Source organism: Pararge aegeria, chromosome 17 (assembly GCF_905163445.1).
Source record: "Pararge aegeria chromosome 17, ilParAegt1.1, whole genome shotgun sequence".
Taxonomy (NCBI): Eukaryota; Metazoa; Arthropoda; class Insecta; order Lepidoptera; family Nymphalidae; genus Pararge; species Pararge aegeria.
Genome location: NC_053196.1, coordinates 8,637,221 through 8,654,339, shown reverse-complemented (window position 1 = coordinate 8,654,339; position 17,119 = coordinate 8,637,221). Strand labels below are relative to the sequence as shown.

The window sequence follows — 17,119 nt, the reverse complement described above, 5'->3', positions numbered from 1 at the left end:
TACGATTGTTAAAACCGATTTAGTTAAAGCATCAATAATTATTACCGAGAAAATTTTTTTCCGCTAAGCTTTCCCGTAAAATCCGTGTGTATGGTACGCCATGGCACATAGACTCCCGGGATTAGGTGGAGCAGGATAGGCTGAGCACTCGATGGACCGTTAGATGTTTTACAAATAATACAAGAGTCAATAAACTGACATACGATTTTGGACATTTCAGGAAATCAACATTTTTCGTAAAGTTTATCTCAAGTTTCATCTTTGCCTAAATGCTATATTATTATGGATGCGGTTAATTAGCGTCCAAATTAAAGAACAAGGACCCAAAAAACAGTTTTGTTTCGGTTTATTATTTTTATTAAGAATTAGCTGAATAAGCTTTCGGAATCTTATAAAGAATTATATAAGAATGCACAAATGTGAAACGAAATTTTTCTTAACATTAAATTATCTTTCTGCTTTAAATTCCATTTAGAGATTAGAGAAAATGACAACTAGACTACTAGACATTCTTAGCATCAGGTTGTTTCGAATGAAATGTAGAGCTATTTTTCAAAACATTCTATAGACTATTTCATTTTATCTTTACTAGTAAGTAAGCTAAATAAGGCCTAAACTAAGGAGACAACATTTTTCTTTCGCAAATTGATTAACACTAGGCAACTCTATGACTTGCTTAACTTGTCTATGAATTTTTTGGTACAATTTGTCATTTGTGTTTGACATTTTCGATTTAGATTTCATGTCATTTTAGGATTTTCCTACCGTAAGCTTACAAAAGCTTAGTCTTAAACTTAAAATGTCAGCCGATAAACGCAAGCGTTGTCCTAATTTCAGCGAGGATGAAAAGATAAGATTTTTGGGAATATTACACAGACATGGGCAAGTAATCTTATCTAAAGTCACTTCACACGATTTACAAACGAATCGTCTAAAAGAAAAAGCTTGGATAGAAATTACGAAGGATTTAAATTCTTCCGGTACTGTCGTAAGGTATTACGGACAATAATATCTCACATCGTAAATGAGTCAAAATTTATAGGTAGTTACCATACTTTGCTACGATTGCAATATCTTCGTTGTAGCTTTATTTATTTCAGAACTACAGATAATCTAAAAAAACTATGGCAAAAAATGAAAACTGATGCTAAAACATACAAGTCTAATGCCATTGACCAAACAACGGGGACAGAGGGTGAGACATCACAAAAAATGGACGACCCGATTCTTGAATTGGTGGCACAGATGACTAGTGGTGGCAGCTTTGGGATAGAGTCAACTAATGACTGTGACTATGAGAACTCATGTGGGTAAAAAATACTAATATAATAAATTAAATTATTATAATATATATGAAATCCAACTATTATATAAACATTTGTGTTTATGTAAATTATGGTCCTATCCTTTTCTAGATTATAGTAGTTTGCTTTTTTGCTTTAAAGCTATCATTATACATTTTTATGTATTAACTTCGAGGTAAAAATTTTTTTTTTAGACTTAATGAAGATGAAATGACATCGCACACTTTGACAACAAATAAACCTAATACATATAAAAATTTATATACTTAAGCCCCCCCCCCCCCCCCTCTCCTCCCACAATGTCAATATTATAAAATTCCAAATTTCTTTATTGTTTTTAAATTTTAACTTTAGAGTTATCCCTTGACTCTCTTCTGCAGGACCTACTACCCTATAATAAAATGCTATACGACATGTTGCTGTGAAAATAACTAAAATAAAACATCCTAATTAATGTTATAAATTGTGTAACAAAAGTCGGTTTGTTTGCTTGTTTGTCCTTTCTTCATGCACTTACCAATTAGTTTAATTTTTGGCATAATATTGCCTGTGTAATGAAGAATCGTAATATTTATAAGAAATATTTTTTAATTCCACATTGATTCAGATTTTGTTAAGATTTTTAATGCTCTTGTGCAGGTTCTTCCACTGCTGATCAATGCAATGTTGGCATCCCAATTGCTACAGACAAGATCAAAGATGAATTTGCTACTTATTATGAGGTATACTTGATATTTAAGACTTAAAATAACAAATACCTACATTCATTAATTTTTTTGTCTTTAGTACAGATTATTTGAATTTTAGGTCAGTACAGAGGAGGTGGAAAAAATTACATTCCAAACTCAAAAAAAAGACATGTCAAATTTAAAAAGACGCTGGCCACCCCTTTGCCATAATGCAAATGAGCGTTCAAAAGTTAAATCATCACATATTCGTACAAATAGTAGTTTAGCCAGTGAGCGGTTAAAATGCGAAAGAGAAAAAAGAGAATTAATACAGCTACAGAAACAGCACATGATCGAACTGCATGCGTTAAAACTTAAGCAAGTGAAAATAAAAACACAAATAATGGAGGCTGTTTTAAAGAAAATATGTGGTAAATATGTTATAAATCTTATTTTATGAAAAAAAATTATGTGTAATCACTGCTCGTGCTGCTTCATTGTCAATGTCTTCATTTCTATTATTATCAGCATAATAGTGGTCAATTTGGCCATCCTCTATGTGAGCATCCAAAAAACTGTTGTCCATTTCTTGAGGTGGTATATCCTCTCCTTCATCTATGCATATATTATGTAGTATACAACAAGCAACAATCACATCAACTGCTGTATATAGATTGATTCTCAAGCCAATTGCAAGTGCAGGGAATCTCTGTTTCAATACTCTATATTGTCTTTCCACAGTGTTTCTAGTTCTTATGTGGCTATAATTATATTGCTCTTGTGATTGCGAGTTTGGGTGTAGGTATGGTGTTAGTAAATAATTCTGTGAACAACATAATTTATCACATAATTCACATACTCATTATTGTTTCAGGTGAAAAACCAGTTGATCCTGGATTAGTTAAGGCTCTCTCTGAATCGAGTTAATAGAAATTTATAATATGGTAACTCAACAAGTGTTGAAATGCTTGAAGTATTAAAATAGATTGCACCTATATTTTCTGTTTTAAAAAGATTTTTTTTTTGAAAAATGTTGGTGCAATCAGATCCATGATGATGACAAGTATATGTATACGGAGCATTATTTTTGGAGTGTTCATACTATTTATGTATGCTCTTTATTTGTACTCCAAAATTAAAAAGTAAATAGACTCCTGACAGAAAAGGCGGCCTTATCGCTAAGTAGATAATTCTGCCAGAAAAAAATGAGGTGTATACTATTAAAACATACATACGAAAACTATATATGAATACATACACCAGACACATAAAGCAATAATAACAATACATATATATTAAAAAATAATAAACATATATTTTAGCAACCCTTGAATACTTGTTAAGAGAGATGAAAGTGAGTAAATAAATAATAATAGTTGTAATTGTGAGAGATGATGGGCCTTAAAAGCATTTTTAAATATGCCTAGTGACTTAGCCTGTCTTATGTTCATTGGGACTGCATTCCACAATTCAATAGCTTAAAGAATAGTGAAATAATGCTTGTAAAATTTTGATTGAATGCTTTTAGTAGTCCTACATAAGCATCTTCGAAGGTAGTAAGGTTTGTTGTAGTTGGATGCTTGTCTTGATCTCAGATAACCAAAAACAAGCTTGTGGGTATTGGTTGTGAAATGCATCTACTCCTTGAAATCTGATCATCAAGATGTGTTTCTGAAATAATTTCTGGTGACAAACCTGGATCTGGTATGAGTCTCTTCAGATAGGCTAGTTTTGTGGAATTGACATTAATTATTGTTGCCAATGCTGTTAAATTTTAATAGCATTCTCAAAAATTTACAAGCTGTATGTATGTAAGAGAAGACTAAAACCTTCAGAAAATCTGGCTGCATCTTCACATCTTCCTTAGAACAAAGGTGTTTATTGAGGAATCTGGTGTAATTTTTGTAGTTACAAACTGGTAAAAGTGTTTTCCAACAGTGTGTTGGAAAACACTTTTGTAAATATACCAATAGAATATTTATAAAAGATTAAAAAAATAAAGAAGATTTAAAATAAATTTATCTCAAAATGTATTGAGTGAATTACTGAATGAATTTCATTCAGTAATGTCACATTGACTCTTTTATTCTATTTTGTGTTATTAATCAGCTTGTCAATATATGATAATGTACCTTTAGTGGGTACCCACTATCTCCCAACAAACATGAACTACCGTAAACTCCCATCTCAAAGTCATGACATAATTGACTATTAATAAAAATATCGGAGTCATTAGTAGAGCCAGGACAATGAGCAACCACGTTTGTGACTTTCAAATTTGAATCTGACACTGTTTGTACATTAATAGAAAAGTAACCCTTTCTATTTCGAAACTTTTCAGCATCCCCTCCACCTGCAAAAACATATTCAGTTATGAATAAATAAGTAATGATTTCTATAACAATAATACCTGTTTTCAATAAATATAGGATACACCGAAATTGCATACCTAATGCTTTAGATGATGCCTGGAGGAAAAACTTTTCACCAACTCCTATTTGGTGACTAACACTGATTTGGTGTTGCTAAAACTTGGAATACTTAAACATGAATAAATTATCTGAACATGCTTCCCATTCAATAGACCAATATTAGTTTGTCTAAGAACTGATAGTGTCAAAAATTGTGATTGTAGATTTCTTTCCCTGTCCCTAAGGCATTATTATATTGGCTGATATTTTTATTAATAGGAAGATATGTAAGTTTACAAAAATAAAAATCTTACAAACATCATCAAACACAAAATCTCCCAAATTGTGGATAGAAGTAATAGACAAGTTGGCAACTGAAAGTGTAAATAGATTGGAGAGATGTATGCCTAGGAATAAATAAATGAATTTGAATTTGAAAAAATAAAATTTGAATTTGAATTAATAAAATTTTAGGCATTGCCTTGTTTGTTGTTAGGAAAAAAGGGGAATGATATTTAATTGAATTTCAAAATCATTATAAAATATTATTAATAAATATAGGTACCTGGGGATTGTATTTTTACATGGGTACAATCTATAGAACCAATGATAAATGGAAAATTTGCTATTTTGTTAAACTCCCTTTGGCAATTTTCTATTTCTGCTGTAGTTGCTGGCATTTTGATATACTTTGGTTGCAGTTTAACTATTGCTCTGGACACTTTCCTAACCACTCTACTAACCGTAGGGACGCTTACTCTATGAGCATCTGCTATGGCTTGAAGATGAGTTCCAGTAGCATAAAATCTAAGAGCTATCAACAACTGCTGTATGGGAGCTACACTCTCATTTCTGAAAGAAAATAATACATAGGAAAACAATTATTTATGATTTTAAATGGTCTACAACAAACCATTGCTACATTAATGGCCTCACCACACAGGTGAGTTTGTAAGAGGTAGGGATAACTGTTTTCTGATCTGTCATCACCACACGGCAGTATAATATAACTTTATTATTTTAGTTAACAATTCAATGATGAAGGAGGTAGGTATTTCCTTTCCTCTACAAACGGGTTCGCCTTTAAAACAACAAATAAAATCGTCGTCGTCTTACCTGTTGCTATCAAACTTCAAATCTCCTTCAAGTTGATGCAATAATAATGTAACAGTGCATTTGGACATTCTGTATGTTTTAAAGAAATCTATATCATCGTAATTTTTTAATGCATCAGTCCTAGGTCGAATCGGTCTTGGTCTATTAGTAGGACGCATGTTCACATCATTAAGGTTGTCTAAAAACTCAAAAAAATGCAATAAATCTTCGGTACTAGTCATGATTATTAGATAATGTTATTTAATAACAATTAGTAGCGAGAATTTAATTTTTTCAGTCAAGTAGGTAACAACATACGTCTTTGCTCACAATACACAAGTGTCAACTCAGTTTATTATTTAATAATCGGTCTGTGGTACTGGGTTTTGTATATGGAGTATGGAGGGTAGAGGTAAGGAGAGTCATCTTATATGGGAGAAAAGTTGAAAAAGTGTCCAGTTGTTGCGCTAAATAACAGTTCAAAAATCCTCCACAATGGCGCTGGTGGATGCACAGGGTATGGTATAAATGTAGCAATCGTAGATGAATTGAAGTATGCCTAGTTAAAAAATTTAATGTCATTATCGACTAAAGTAGTTAATTATTGAGAATTTCAACAACTTACGTTGTACAAAATATTGTGGTAAATATAACCTTACAGATTTATTATAACGCGTTTAGAGTGATTTTATTTCGTAAACAGTAAATAGTACGGTATTTATATTTGGCGCTTCTTTTAAGAGTTACCCTGATGCAAATGTGGCGCCATCCCTTACCTCTACCCTCCATAACATACGCGGACGAAGTTGCTAGGGACCGCTAATCTTTTATAAAGTGCTTAGTTACTATAACTATCGATAATCTATATTTTTTAAATATTTTAGATGTCGAAAAAATTCAATAGATTCTATCGAACTAATCGATAGTTTTGCAATCGATATTATCATTATCTTCATCACCATGATGATGTCCTTCCACACTGAGAAGGGGTTAAGGCCGTAGTGCACCACATTGGCCCAGTGCGGATTGGTACCGATACTATCGATAGAGATAAACAGTAAACTATTACCAGTGCAACAACACTATTTTTTGAGGCATATTTAAATTAATATTATACTCTTTGGATTCAAGCATATCATCACAGACCAGTAAATATCGTAAAACATATTAAATCTGTAGGTTTAAGATTGTTTGCGAATTGAACTATAAATGTAAAGGAATCCAATATTAATTCCTCCCTTCTACTGTATTTTGTAACAGAAATAACAATATCGTTTATTCTATAAATTCGAAGTTTAATACGATGTCTGGATCAAAATTAAATGAGGTAAGTAACCTGTCAAGTCTTAAATTACCTTTTTTTTTACGGGTATTAATAATTGAGATTCTTGAATTTTATAGCTGCGACACGATATCGACGAGCTAAATACACTACTCAAGCAAGCCAAACGGAAGAAAGTTCAGAATATTTTATCGTTGGAGGCACGCAAATTGGAAACGGAGTGGGTTAATCTCACGGAAATCGAGAAAAGTGTAGTTGCATCAGATGTGATCGCTGCACCTACTACTTCCTCAACCTCCACCCAGAGCAAACGTTACCAGATCAAATTGAACGGCTATGGTATGCATGTCTTATACTTAACTAGTTGTTCCCCGCGGTTTCACCGGCGTGAACTAAAAGTCGCAACGTAATGTTATACTGGCCATCTCGTAAAGCTGCTATTGTGACTTAGCTAAGATAGTTAGATATGTTTATTTTTATTTATCATCAATACTTAATTGCAAACGGAATTCAAGCTAACTGCAGTCAAATCTTTTCATAAAAACTATATTTTATAACATAATAAAATAATTCTACAAAATTAGCAAATAGTAAGTACCTGTGCTGTAAAATTACATACCTCATCACACCCGTGAGATATTGCTTTAGTTCAATAGGTATGATGAGAGTAACAAAGAATCACTGAAATATTTTATTTATGGAATGATTTAAGATTAATGCATTTTCTAAAACATTTTTATTTAAATTCTCAGCAAGATTGGTATTTATTTTCAATAAATAGAAGAGCAATATTAAGATATTTAATTTTTGCAAATAATAAGATATTTTTTATGGAAATAGAAGATACTTCCTAACATCATAGAGCAGTTTAAAAAAAAAAACTTTCATCATAACTGATTTTCTTTATATTTGACATAATAAATAATAGTAAGAACTAAAATAGATGGGTATACTATTTCTTTCTTGGTGCATTTTCAAAATTAACTTTTCATTAGTTACACCAATCAATCTCCTTTGTGCCTTCGCCATCTACAAGACATTGGCGAAGTACCTTGTGCCCAGTTGGCATAGACAAAAGCCATAAACAAGAATTAAATTGAATTGAAAATAGATGGTTAATTATTTGGTACATACTGTTTTATTACTTACTTAAAGCAACACATGTGAATCTGAACATGTTGAGTATCAACTAAGCCAGTGAATAGTGAGATGAATGTAAACAAATTTTTACTTTTATTATGTGTAAGAAGAAAGAGTATAGGACAGTTTGTCTCACACTGTTATTATGCCAAACTTCATTTACCTAGTTTTTATTATCTCATTGGTCCGGTTGATATGCTCAGATTCACATGTGTGGTCTTAAGTAGTTCGTAAAACAGTATATTTACTATTGTATTATGATACAATTAGCGATTTCTGTGTATGGAATTCTCACAATGTGTTTTGGATTCATAACAAAGTTAAGAATTCAAAAGATGAGCTGGACTAATCTAATATAAAAAAATAATATATACTATGAAAATACACACATAGCCATGTAGCCCAAAAGTAAGCGTAGCTTGTGTTATGGGTACTAAGATGCCTGATAAATATTTTTATAAATTATATACATAAATACTTAGAATAATACATAAAAACACCCAGACACTGAAAAACATTCATGCTCATCTCACAAACTTTTTCCATTAGTGGGAATCGAACCTACGGCCTTGGGCTCAGAAAGCAGGGTTGCTGCAAACTGCGCCAATCGGTTGTCGATGTTTTTGAAATCATCAGATTACATATCAACTAACTGCTTAAAACTTTCTTAATTATAATGAAAACAGAGCTTTTAAGCTTTTAAGTTGTTGTGGTATACATCACAATTCACAACAAATTAAAAGCTAGCTAAATACAAAATAGTACTACTTCAACTTTGTTGTATTACTACTTAGTGATATTAAAAACAAAGTCTACTTTCAGGGTGGGATCAATCGGATAAATATGTGAAGGTGTTTGTTACTCTGAAAGATGTGCAGAATGTGCCAAAGGATCATGTGTTCTGTAAGCTAACCGATAAATCAATGGAGCTGCATGTTGAGAATTTGGATAACAAACACTACCTGTTGGTTATCAACAAACTACTCTATCCCATTAATGTGGAGGAATGTCACTGGAAACAAAAAACAGGTAACATTTTAATGTCTATAACTATCATAATAGTTCAGAAACACACACACACACACACACACACACACACACACACACACACACACACACACACACTTTCTGCCTAGATAAAATAATGTAACACTATAAACAAATTATAAATTTTAGATTTTTTCGGTAAAAAGTACTAGTAATGGAAAATAACAATTTTTCGATACAAAAGATTATTGGGTAGTCAGAAAGGTTGTTATTATTGAAGTTATTCCTTCAAAGTATGGCCTTTGGATATTTTATATATACAGTGTAAACTCTATGTAACGACACTGAAGGGATTGTGCATTTTATGAATCAGAATTAAAAATAAAAAAAAGTGTTAGATTTGAAACAAAAGAACGAATTTCTTAAAAAGTTCGTATGGATGACGCCGACAATCGAGTTTATTGCGGACTAGGATAATAAAGCAACAAAAAAAACATACACAGCAGCGCAGTTTTTAGTAATTTTAGCAACTTAAAAAGTACTTTATTACTCAATTGTTGTCGTTATTGAGGGTGGGTGTAATGCTATGTAGTTTATCATTGTATGGAAGACAAACTAAACCAACCAAAACCTATTAATTTCAACGCTTTAGGGAGAAATCGAGGAACGTTACACCGAGTTTACACTGTATATATGAATAGTTAAGGAAGATTCAAGCATGAACTAGTCAATGTAACATAAATTAAATGTTTTTTAGATATGGTTGTTGTTTTCTTGGCAAAATCTGAACAGAATGTCAAATGGTCGCATATGACTGAGCTTGAGAAGAAGTTTGAGGACCAGCGTAGTAATCGCTTTAAACCAGATGAGATGGATAACAAAGATCCACAAGAGTCTATCATAGGACTCATGAAGAACATGTGAGTATCACACAACAAATATTTTTGGAACCAAAAGTATTTCATCTATTGTAGGTGTCATTCAAAATAGAGAGTTCTATCTATATTCAATAAACATATACAGGCTATAAACATATTATAAATAAATAAAATATAATTTATCAGGTCATTGAATAAAAGCCTAATTTGCAGTAAGACACCTCTAAGTAATGTCTAGAGAAAAGCCTGTATTCCTATATACTTAATAATAAATAAGTTGACAATAATTTTTACAAACCCCTTCAACATTAATCCTATTTTCAGGTATGAATCAGGAGATGATGAAATGAAGAGAATGATTTCTAAAGCTTGGTATGAAGGACAGCATAAAAAGAAAACTGATGCCCTAGATTTGTAAAATTTATTCCATCAAATGTTTCCATTTTATATCTAATATTATATAAATTTTGCTTATAGTATTTTGTTTCCCATTCTTTAAAAATATGTTGTTTTTAAGAGTAAATGCTATTGAATTGGTTCAGTAGAACATTGAATTTTGGGAAAACATTATAGTATTTATGTGCTTAAGCAAATACATGACGTAATTCCAAGGTATAGTAGAACTGATAAATAAAAGATATAGTTACAATTTTAACTTGTTTTAATAGTTGCTAAATAATTTATAATAAATATTTTAAATACATAACATTTCATTTACCTACACTGTGTTTATATTTGCTATTTTTATGTAGAGATCGGGTTGTCATGTTCTTACTAAACTTTCAGATAATCCATCATTGTGAACCAGTCTGCAGCCCTGAAAAAACAATTAAAATTATTAGAGATTTTAAAATTCTGAATTTAAGACATTCTGATGTTTCTAAACTTTTTAAAAAATTACCTTGTTTTCCTCAAGTTTCCATCGTTAGATTTTTTTGTAAATAGACTGCTCAAGTAGATTCCTTCCAATATATAGAATAGGTATTGCCATTTCAATACAAATGTGCTTTCTATTTCGGAATTTAAAACAAGTATTGGGTTAGCAGATAAATGTAACATTGTACGTTTCTCTTCCCTTAGCAAAGGCGCAACTCGAGTATTTCTTTTCTGATTACTATTTACAGCAACTTGATCTTTAGCTAGTACTTTTTCTAATTTAGGTTTGATATGGTGCCTATATTTGCGAATTTCATCAGCATCTGCGACTCTTAAGGTCTGTCTGAGTGTTCTTTTACTAACACGAGTTGTATCATCAGCCAAAAGCATAACGCGTCTTGTATCTGCAAGCCTTTGTTGAGTTCGTTGGATTTCATTTGTCGTTTTTTCTCCGCGAGAAATGCTATTGCGTTGATCTTCATTTTCTTCACGAACGTCTCTAGCATGTCTAATAACATTTTCTGCTTCGCGAGTTGTAAGAGTACGTTGATTATTCATTGCTGCTCTTCCTTCGCGAACATCAGTTGCAAGTCTGATAAGATTTGTACCACGATTTTCGCGTGTGTTGGGAGTACGTTGAATTTCAATGGTTGCTCTCTCTTCGGGAGTGTTGCGAGTACGTTGTATTTCATTTTGTGCTCTTTCTTCGCGAACATGCCTTGCAAGTCTGATAAGATTTGTACCACGATTTTCGCGTGTGTCGACAGCACGTAGAATTTCAATGGGTGCTCTCTCTTCGCGAGTGCTGCGAGTACGTATTTCCTTTGTTATTCTTTCTTCGTGGGCACCCCGAGCATGTCTATTAACATTTGTAGCGCGTTCGTCGTGTGTTCTGAATGTACGTTGTATTACATTTGGTGCTCCTTCCGCACGAACATATCTTGCAAGTCTAATAACATTTGTACCTCTATTTTCGCGTATGTCGAGGGCACGTTGAATTTCAATGGTTGCTCTCTCTTCGCGTATGCTGCGAGTACGTTGTATTTCCTTTGTTGTTCTTTCATCGCGAGCATCCCTAGCATGTCTAATAACATTTGTAACGCGTTCTTCGCGTGTTCTGAATGTACGTTGATTTTCAATAGTTGCTCTTTCGTCGCGAGTGCTTCGAGTACGTTGTATTTCATTTGGTGCTATTTTTTCACGAACATCCCTTGCAAGTCTAATAAGATTTGTACCACGATTTTGGCGTGTGTTGAGAGCACGTTGAATTTCAATGGTTGCTCTCTCTTCGCGAGTGTTAGGAGTACGTTGTATTTCATGTTGTGCTCTTTCTTCGCGAACATGCCTTGCAAGTATGACAAGATTTGTACCACGATTTTCGCGTGTGTCGACAGCACGTAGAATTTCAATGGTTTCTCTCTCTTCGCGTGGGCTGCGAGTACGTTGTATTTCCTTTGTTGTTCTTTCATCGCGAGCATCCTTAGCATGTCTATTAATATTTGTAGCGCGTTCTTTGCGTGTTCTGAATGTACGTTGAATTTCAATGGTTTCTCTCTCTTCGCGAATACTGCGAGTACGTTGTATTTCCTTTGTTGTTATTTCATCGCGAGCATCCCTAGCAAGTCTATAAATATTTGTAGCGCGTTCTGCGCGTGTTCTGAATGAACGTTGACTTTCAATAGTTGCTCTTTCGTCGCGAGTGCTTCGAGTACGCTGTATTTCATTTGGTGCGCTTTCTTTGCAAACATCTCTTGTAAGTCTAATAAGATCTGTACCACTATTTTCGCGTGTGTCGACGGCACGTTGAATTTCAATTGTTGCTCTCTCTTCGCGAATGCTGCGAGTACGTTGTATTTCCTTTGTTGTGCTTTCATCGCGAGCATGCCTAGCAAGTCTAATAAGATTTGTTCCACGATTTTCGCGTGTGTCGACAGCACGTAGAATTTCAATGTTTGTTCTCCCTTCGCGAGTGCTGCGAGTACGTATTTCCTTTGTCATTCTTTCATCGCGAGCATCCCGAACATGTCTAATAACATTTGTAGCGCGTTCGTCACCTGTTCTGAATGTACGTTGATTTTCAATAGTTGCCCTTTCGTCGCGAGTGCTGCGAGTGGGTTGTATGTCATTTGTTGCTCTATCAACACGAACATCCCTTGCAAGTGTAATAAGATTTGTATCCCGGTCTTCGCGAGTGTTGAAAGCACGTCCATTTTTGTTGGTTGCTCTTTCGTTGCGAGTGCTGCGAGTACGTTGTATTTCATTTGGTCCTCTTTCTTCTCGAACATCCCTTGCAAGTCTATTAAGATTTGTACCACGATTTTCGCGTGTGTTGAGAACACGTTGAATTTCAATGGTTTCTCTCTCTTCGCGAATACTGCGAGTACGTTGTATTTCCTTTGTTGTTATTTCATCGCGAGCATCCCTAGCAAGTCTATTAATATTTGTAGCGCGTTCTGCGCGTGTTCTGAATGAACGTTGACTTTTAATAGTTGCTCTTTCGTCGCGAGTGCTTCGAGTACGCTGTATTTCATTTGGTGCTCTTTCTTTGCGAACATCTCTTGTAAGTCTAATAAGATCTGTACCACTATTTTCGCGTGTGTCGACGGCACGTTGAATTTCAATTGTTGCTCTCCCTTCGCGAGTGCTGCGAGTACGTATTTCCTTTGTCATTCTTTCATCGCGAGCATCCCGAACATGTCTAATAACATTTGTAGCGCGTTCGTCGCCTGTTCTGAATGTACGTTGATTTTCAATAGTTGCCCTTTCGTCGCGAGTGCTGCGAGTGGGTTGTATGTCATTTGTTGCTCTATCAACACGAACATCCCTTGCAAGTGTAATAAGATTTGTATCCCGGTCTTCGCGAGTGTTGAAAGCACGTCCATTTTTGTTGGTTGCTCTTTCGTTGCGAGTGCTGCGAGTACGTTGTATTTCATTTGGTCCTCTTTCTTCTCGAACATCCCTTGCAAGTCTATTAAGATTTGTACCACGATTTTCGCGTGTGTTGAGAACACGTTGAATTTCAATGGTTTCTCTCTCTTCGCGAATACTGCGAGTACGTTGTATTTCCTTTGTTGTTATTTCATCGCGAGCATCCCTAGCAAGTCTATTAATATTTGTAGCGCGTTCTGCGCGTGTTCTGAATGAACGTTGACTTTCAATAGTTGCTCTTTCGTCGCGAGTGCTTCGAGTACGCTGTATTTCATTTGGTGCGCTTTCTTTGCGAACATCTCTTGTAAGTCTAATAAGATCTGTACCACTATTTTCGCGTGTGTCGACGGCACGTTGAATTTCAATTGTTGCTCTCTCTTCGCGAATGCTGCGTGTACGTTGTATTTCCTTTGTTGTGCTTTCATCGCGAGCATGCCTTGCAAGTCTAATAATATTTTTACCATGATTTTCGCGTGTGTCGACAGCACGTAGAATTTCAATGTTTGCTCTCCCTTCGCGAGTGCTGCGAGTACGTATTTCCTTTGTCATATTTTCATCGCGAGCATCCCGAACATGTCTAATAACATTTGTAGCGCGTTCGTCGCCTGTTCTGAATGTACGTTGATTTTCAATAGTTGCCCTTTCGTCGCGAGTGCTGCGAGTAGGTTGTATGTCATTTGTTGCTCTATCAACACGAACATCCCTTGCAAGTGTAATAAGATTTGTATCCCGGTCTTCGCGAGTGTTGAAAGCACGTCCATTTCTGTTGGTTGCTCTTTCTTCGCGAGTGCTGCGAATACGTTGTATTTCATTTGGTGCTCTTTCTTCAGGAACATCCCTTGCAAGTCTGATAAGATTTGTACCACGATTTTCGCGTGTTTCGACAGCACGTAGAATTTCAATGGTTGCTCTCTCTCCGCGAGTGCTGCGAGTACGTTGTATTTCCTTTGTTGTTATTTCATCGCGAGCATCCCTAGCAAGTCTATTAATATTTGTAGCGCGTTCTGCGCGTGTTCTGAATGAACGTTGACTTTCAATAGTTGCTCTTTCGTCGCGAGTGCTTCGAGTACGCTGTATTTCATTTGGTGCGCTTTCTTTGCGAACATCTCTTGTAAGTCTAATAAGATCTGTACCACTATTTTCGCGTGTGTCGACGGCACGTTGAATTTCAATTGTTGCTCTCTCTTCGCGAATGCTGCGAGTACGTTGTATTTCCTTTGTTGTGCTTTCATCGCGAGCATGCCTTGCAAGTCCGATAAGATTTATACCACGATTTTCGAGTGCACGTAGAATTCCAATGGGTGCTCTTTCTTCGCTAGTGCTGCGAGTACGTATTTCCTTTGTTATTCTTTCATCGCGGGCATCCCGAGCATTTCTAATAACATTTGTAGCGCGTTCGACGCGTGTTCTGAATGTGCTTTGATTTTCAATAGTTGCCCTTTCGTCGCGAGTGCTGCGAGTACGTTGTATTTCATTTGGTGCTCTTTCTTCAGGAACATTCCTTGCTGGTCTGATAAGATTTGTACCACGATTTTCGCGTGTGTCGACAGCACGTAGAATTTCAATGGGTGCTCTCTCTTCGCCATTGCTGCGAGTACGTTGTATTTCCTTTGTTGTTATTTCATCGCGAGCATCCCTAGCATGTATATTAACATTTGTAGCGCGTTCGTCGCGTGTTCTGAATGTACGTTGATTTTTAAAAGTTGCCCTTTCGACGCGAGTGCTTCGAGTACGTTGTATTTCCTTTAGTGCTCTTTCTTCACGAACATCCTTTGCAAGTGTAATAAGATTTGTATCCCGGTCTTCGCGAGTGTTGAAAGCACGTCCATTTTTGTTGATTGCTCTTTCTTCGCGAGTGCTGCGAATACGTTGTATTTCGTTAATTGCTGTTTCATCGTGAGCATCCTTTACGTGTCTTATAAAATTTGAAGCGCGTTTGTCGCTTGTTTTGAGAGTAAGTTGATTTTGACTTTTGGCTCTTTCTTCGCGAGTATCGCGAGTACCTTGTAGATCACCTGTTTCTCTTTCTTCTGCCGATAGACGTGTTTTTCTAGATGATGATATACGTCGCATATTTGGAAGACGTTCTGTAGTACGTTGAATTTCATTTGTTACTCCTTCATTAGGCAACATTCGATATCCGTCTTTTTGAGTATTTGATTTTGGCAGTATAGTGCCTCGTTGCGTAATGGAGACCTCATTATTTCGATTCCATTTATTATGAACTTCTACTGTTATCCTTTCTTCAATGGGTAGGTTCCGAGAGCTACATTGGCGGTTATTACCATTGCTTTGCCTAATAAACCTTGTACTGGCGGTTCTTATAGTACACATTTTTAGTGACTTATCCCAGAGTAAATTATCTTGAATATTTTCCTGTATGTCGTTCCGATTTTGTATTCGCCTTTCGTCAAATGTATTTCTCGAAAGTATTTTGAGGTTATTTCTCAATACTGAATTACTCATATTCATTCTAGATTTGTCTGTTCGAAATTGGTTGATTTTATTTGTAACAAATCTTTTACCACCCAATGACCCAATGACGTGACCATTCCTTACAGCGCCTTTGTTGGTTTTGTGAGCTTGTCTTTCTGGTACACCGTATTCAGTTTCAGTGCGCTTATAATTAACTCTATATCGGGAATGGGGTCCAATTTTCTTTATGGTAATATCATTGTGCTTTGCTTTTACATGTTCCTGATTTACTTTGTTTTCTTTAGAGACGCCACGGATTGATGAAGCAGAATTGTTGGGACCCTCATGTTGTTTTAAAATTCGATTACTTCGAATAACGACTCGACCAGCCTCATGATGGATTTTATTTCTTTGTCTCTCAGTTTGGGCGACAACTTCAGTTTTCTCTGCTTCAGTAGTTCTTCGGTGATCACTCAGTAGCTCATTATTCTGTTCTGATGTAGATCGCCATTGAAGTTCATGACGTGTAGAGTGACGTATAGAAGGCGCTCCATTTAACTCAGCATCTCTGACCGAAAAGTGCAAATCTCTTAGTGAACTTTGTTGCGGTTTTTCAGGTAGAAGTTTTTGAATGCGGTGAGGATGTTGGATAGAAAACCTTGTATCTAAACGGTAATGGTCCCTTCCATCAATGAAATTGCGAGCTGCCGAAGCTGATTGCAATAGGCTTAGAACCGAAAGGAGTAGTAAACGCCACTTATTCATAGTCACTTCACTTGGAGAGATTGTATTTTACTCTCCCTGAATGTGAACTGTAGAAGGTTGCTACTGTACTGATGCTTTGAAAGAGCTGGCTTCCCTTTTTATACTCAACTGAAAGCCATTGATAGAACTGCTATTAAACGCTAGAACGAATTCAATTTTCTTTCAACGTATGCGAGGTCCTTATATACTCAGACCGACAACTTTTGAGATATATCTTTTCGGTTGGAATATTATTATAATATAATATTATTGGATTGATAATGGTTATGTCGCCGGATGAACGAACGATGGGACACCCAAAACTTAAAAGGGATTTAAAAATTAAATCCCTTTTAAGTTTTCCCTATCAGTTAGATAGGGATAGTTTGAC

General features: G+C 35.2%; 4 protein-coding genes across 8 annotated transcripts; 2 read left to right on the top strand and 2 right to left on the bottom strand.

Annotated features, from left to right (window-relative positions):
* Positions 1 to 733: 733 nt before the first annotated feature.
* On the top strand, positions 734 to 3,362 carry LOC120630974. 2 transcript variants are annotated; one of them, XM_039900347.1, is made up of 5 exons: positions 734 to 993; positions 1,101 to 1,306; positions 1,944 to 2,026; positions 2,112 to 2,403; positions 2,847 to 3,362. In XM_039900347.1, exons 1-5 carry the CDS (start codon positions 800 to 802, stop codon positions 2,897 to 2,899), a joined length of 828 nt encoding a protein of 275 aa, XP_039756281.1. In that variant the 5' UTR covers positions 734 to 799; the 3' UTR covers positions 2,900 to 3,362. The 2 variants fall into 2 exon arrangements, with proteins under 2 accessions (XP_039756281.1, XP_039756279.1); XM_039900345.1 differs by having other exon boundaries at positions 1,086 to 1,306.
* LOC120630972 (putative nuclease HARBI1) lies at positions 2,405 to 5,854 on the bottom strand. Of its 4 annotated transcripts, none has more exons than XM_039900343.1 (5): positions 5,797 to 5,854; positions 5,500 to 5,677; positions 4,949 to 5,235; positions 4,105 to 4,325; positions 2,405 to 2,795 (listed from the first exon to the last, which is right to left on the bottom strand). In XM_039900343.1, the coding sequence occupies exons 2-5, from the start codon at positions 5,655 to 5,657 to the stop codon at positions 2,427 to 2,429; spliced, it is 1,035 nt and encodes a 344-aa protein (XP_039756277.1). In that variant the 5' UTR covers positions 5,658 to 5,677; positions 5,797 to 5,854; the 3' UTR covers positions 2,405 to 2,426. The 4 variants fall into 4 exon arrangements, 3 of the variants coding, with proteins under 3 accessions (XP_039756277.1, XP_039756276.1, XP_039756278.1); XR_005659044.1 differs by adding an exon at positions 3,668 to 3,834 and having other exon boundaries at positions 2,680 to 2,795; positions 5,500 to 5,829; XM_039900342.1 differs by having other exon boundaries at positions 5,500 to 5,829.
* A 744-nt stretch (positions 5,855 to 6,598) lies between these two features.
* Positions 6,599 to 10,415, top strand: LOC120631207 (calcyclin-binding protein). Its single transcript, XM_039900686.1, has 5 exons — positions 6,599 to 6,805; positions 6,880 to 7,099; positions 8,723 to 8,929; positions 9,645 to 9,807; positions 10,090 to 10,415. The coding sequence occupies exons 1-5, from the start codon at positions 6,782 to 6,784 to the stop codon at positions 10,181 to 10,183; spliced, it is 708 nt and encodes a 235-aa protein (XP_039756620.1). The 5' UTR covers positions 6,599 to 6,781; the 3' UTR covers positions 10,184 to 10,415.
* A 74-nt stretch (positions 10,416 to 10,489) lies between these two features.
* On the bottom strand, positions 10,490 to 16,789 carry LOC120631253 (trichohyalin-like). The gene is made up of 2 exons (XM_039900737.1): positions 10,667 to 16,789; positions 10,490 to 10,582 (listed from the first exon to the last, which is right to left on the bottom strand). The coding sequence occupies exons 1-2, from the start codon at positions 16,747 to 16,749 to the stop codon at positions 10,540 to 10,542; spliced, it is 6,126 nt and encodes a 2,041-aa protein (XP_039756671.1). The 5' UTR covers positions 16,750 to 16,789; the 3' UTR covers positions 10,490 to 10,539.
* Positions 16,790 to 17,119: the final 330 nt, after the last annotated feature.

What these genes read in the sequence shown, in the direction of transcription:
- LOC120630972 (XM_039900342.1), bottom strand. Translation starts at nt 5,720, where the DNA reads ATGACTAGTACCGAAGATTTATTGCATTTTTTTGAGTTTTTAGACAAC. An exon ending in TTGAAGTTTGATAGCAACAG is followed by an intron (nt 5,236 to 5,499) that starts GTAAGACGACGA and finishes ATTTTCTTTCAG; the next exon opens with AAATGAGAGTGTAGCTCCCA. An exon ending in ATAGTGGGTACCCACTAAAG is followed by an intron (nt 2,796 to 4,104) that starts GTACATTATCAT and finishes TGTTGTTCACAG; the next exon opens with AATTATTTACTAACACCATA.
- LOC120630974 (XM_039900345.1), top strand. Translation starts at nt 800, where the DNA reads ATGTCAGCCGATAAACGCAAGCGTTGTCCTAATTTCAGCGAGGATGAA. An exon ending in CTGTGACTATGAGAACTCAT is followed by an intron (nt 1,307 to 1,943) that starts GTGGGTAAAAAA and finishes GCTCTTGTGCAG; the next exon opens with GTTCTTCCACTGCTGATCAA. An exon ending in TGTTTTAAAGAAAATATGTG is followed by an intron (nt 2,404 to 2,846) that starts GTAAATATGTTA and finishes TTATTGTTTCAG; the next exon opens with GTGAAAAACCAGTTGATCCT.
- LOC120631253 (XM_039900737.1), bottom strand. Translation starts at nt 16,749, where the DNA reads ATGAATAAGTGGCGTTTACTACTCCTTTCGGTTCTAAGCCTATTGCAA. An exon ending in GGAAACTTGAGGAAAACAAG is followed by an intron (nt 10,583 to 10,666) that starts GTAATTTTTTAA and finishes TTGTTTTTTCAG; the next exon opens with GGCTGCAGACTGGTTCACAA.
- LOC120631207 (XM_039900686.1), top strand. Translation starts at nt 6,782, where the DNA reads ATGTCTGGATCAAAATTAAATGAG. An exon ending in GATCAAATTGAACGGCTATG is followed by an intron (nt 7,100 to 8,722) that starts GTATGCATGTCT and finishes GTCTACTTTCAG; the next exon opens with GGTGGGATCAATCGGATAAA. An exon ending in ATAGGACTCATGAAGAACAT is followed by an intron (nt 9,808 to 10,089) that starts GTGAGTATCACA and finishes TCCTATTTTCAG; the next exon opens with GTATGAATCAGGAGATGATG.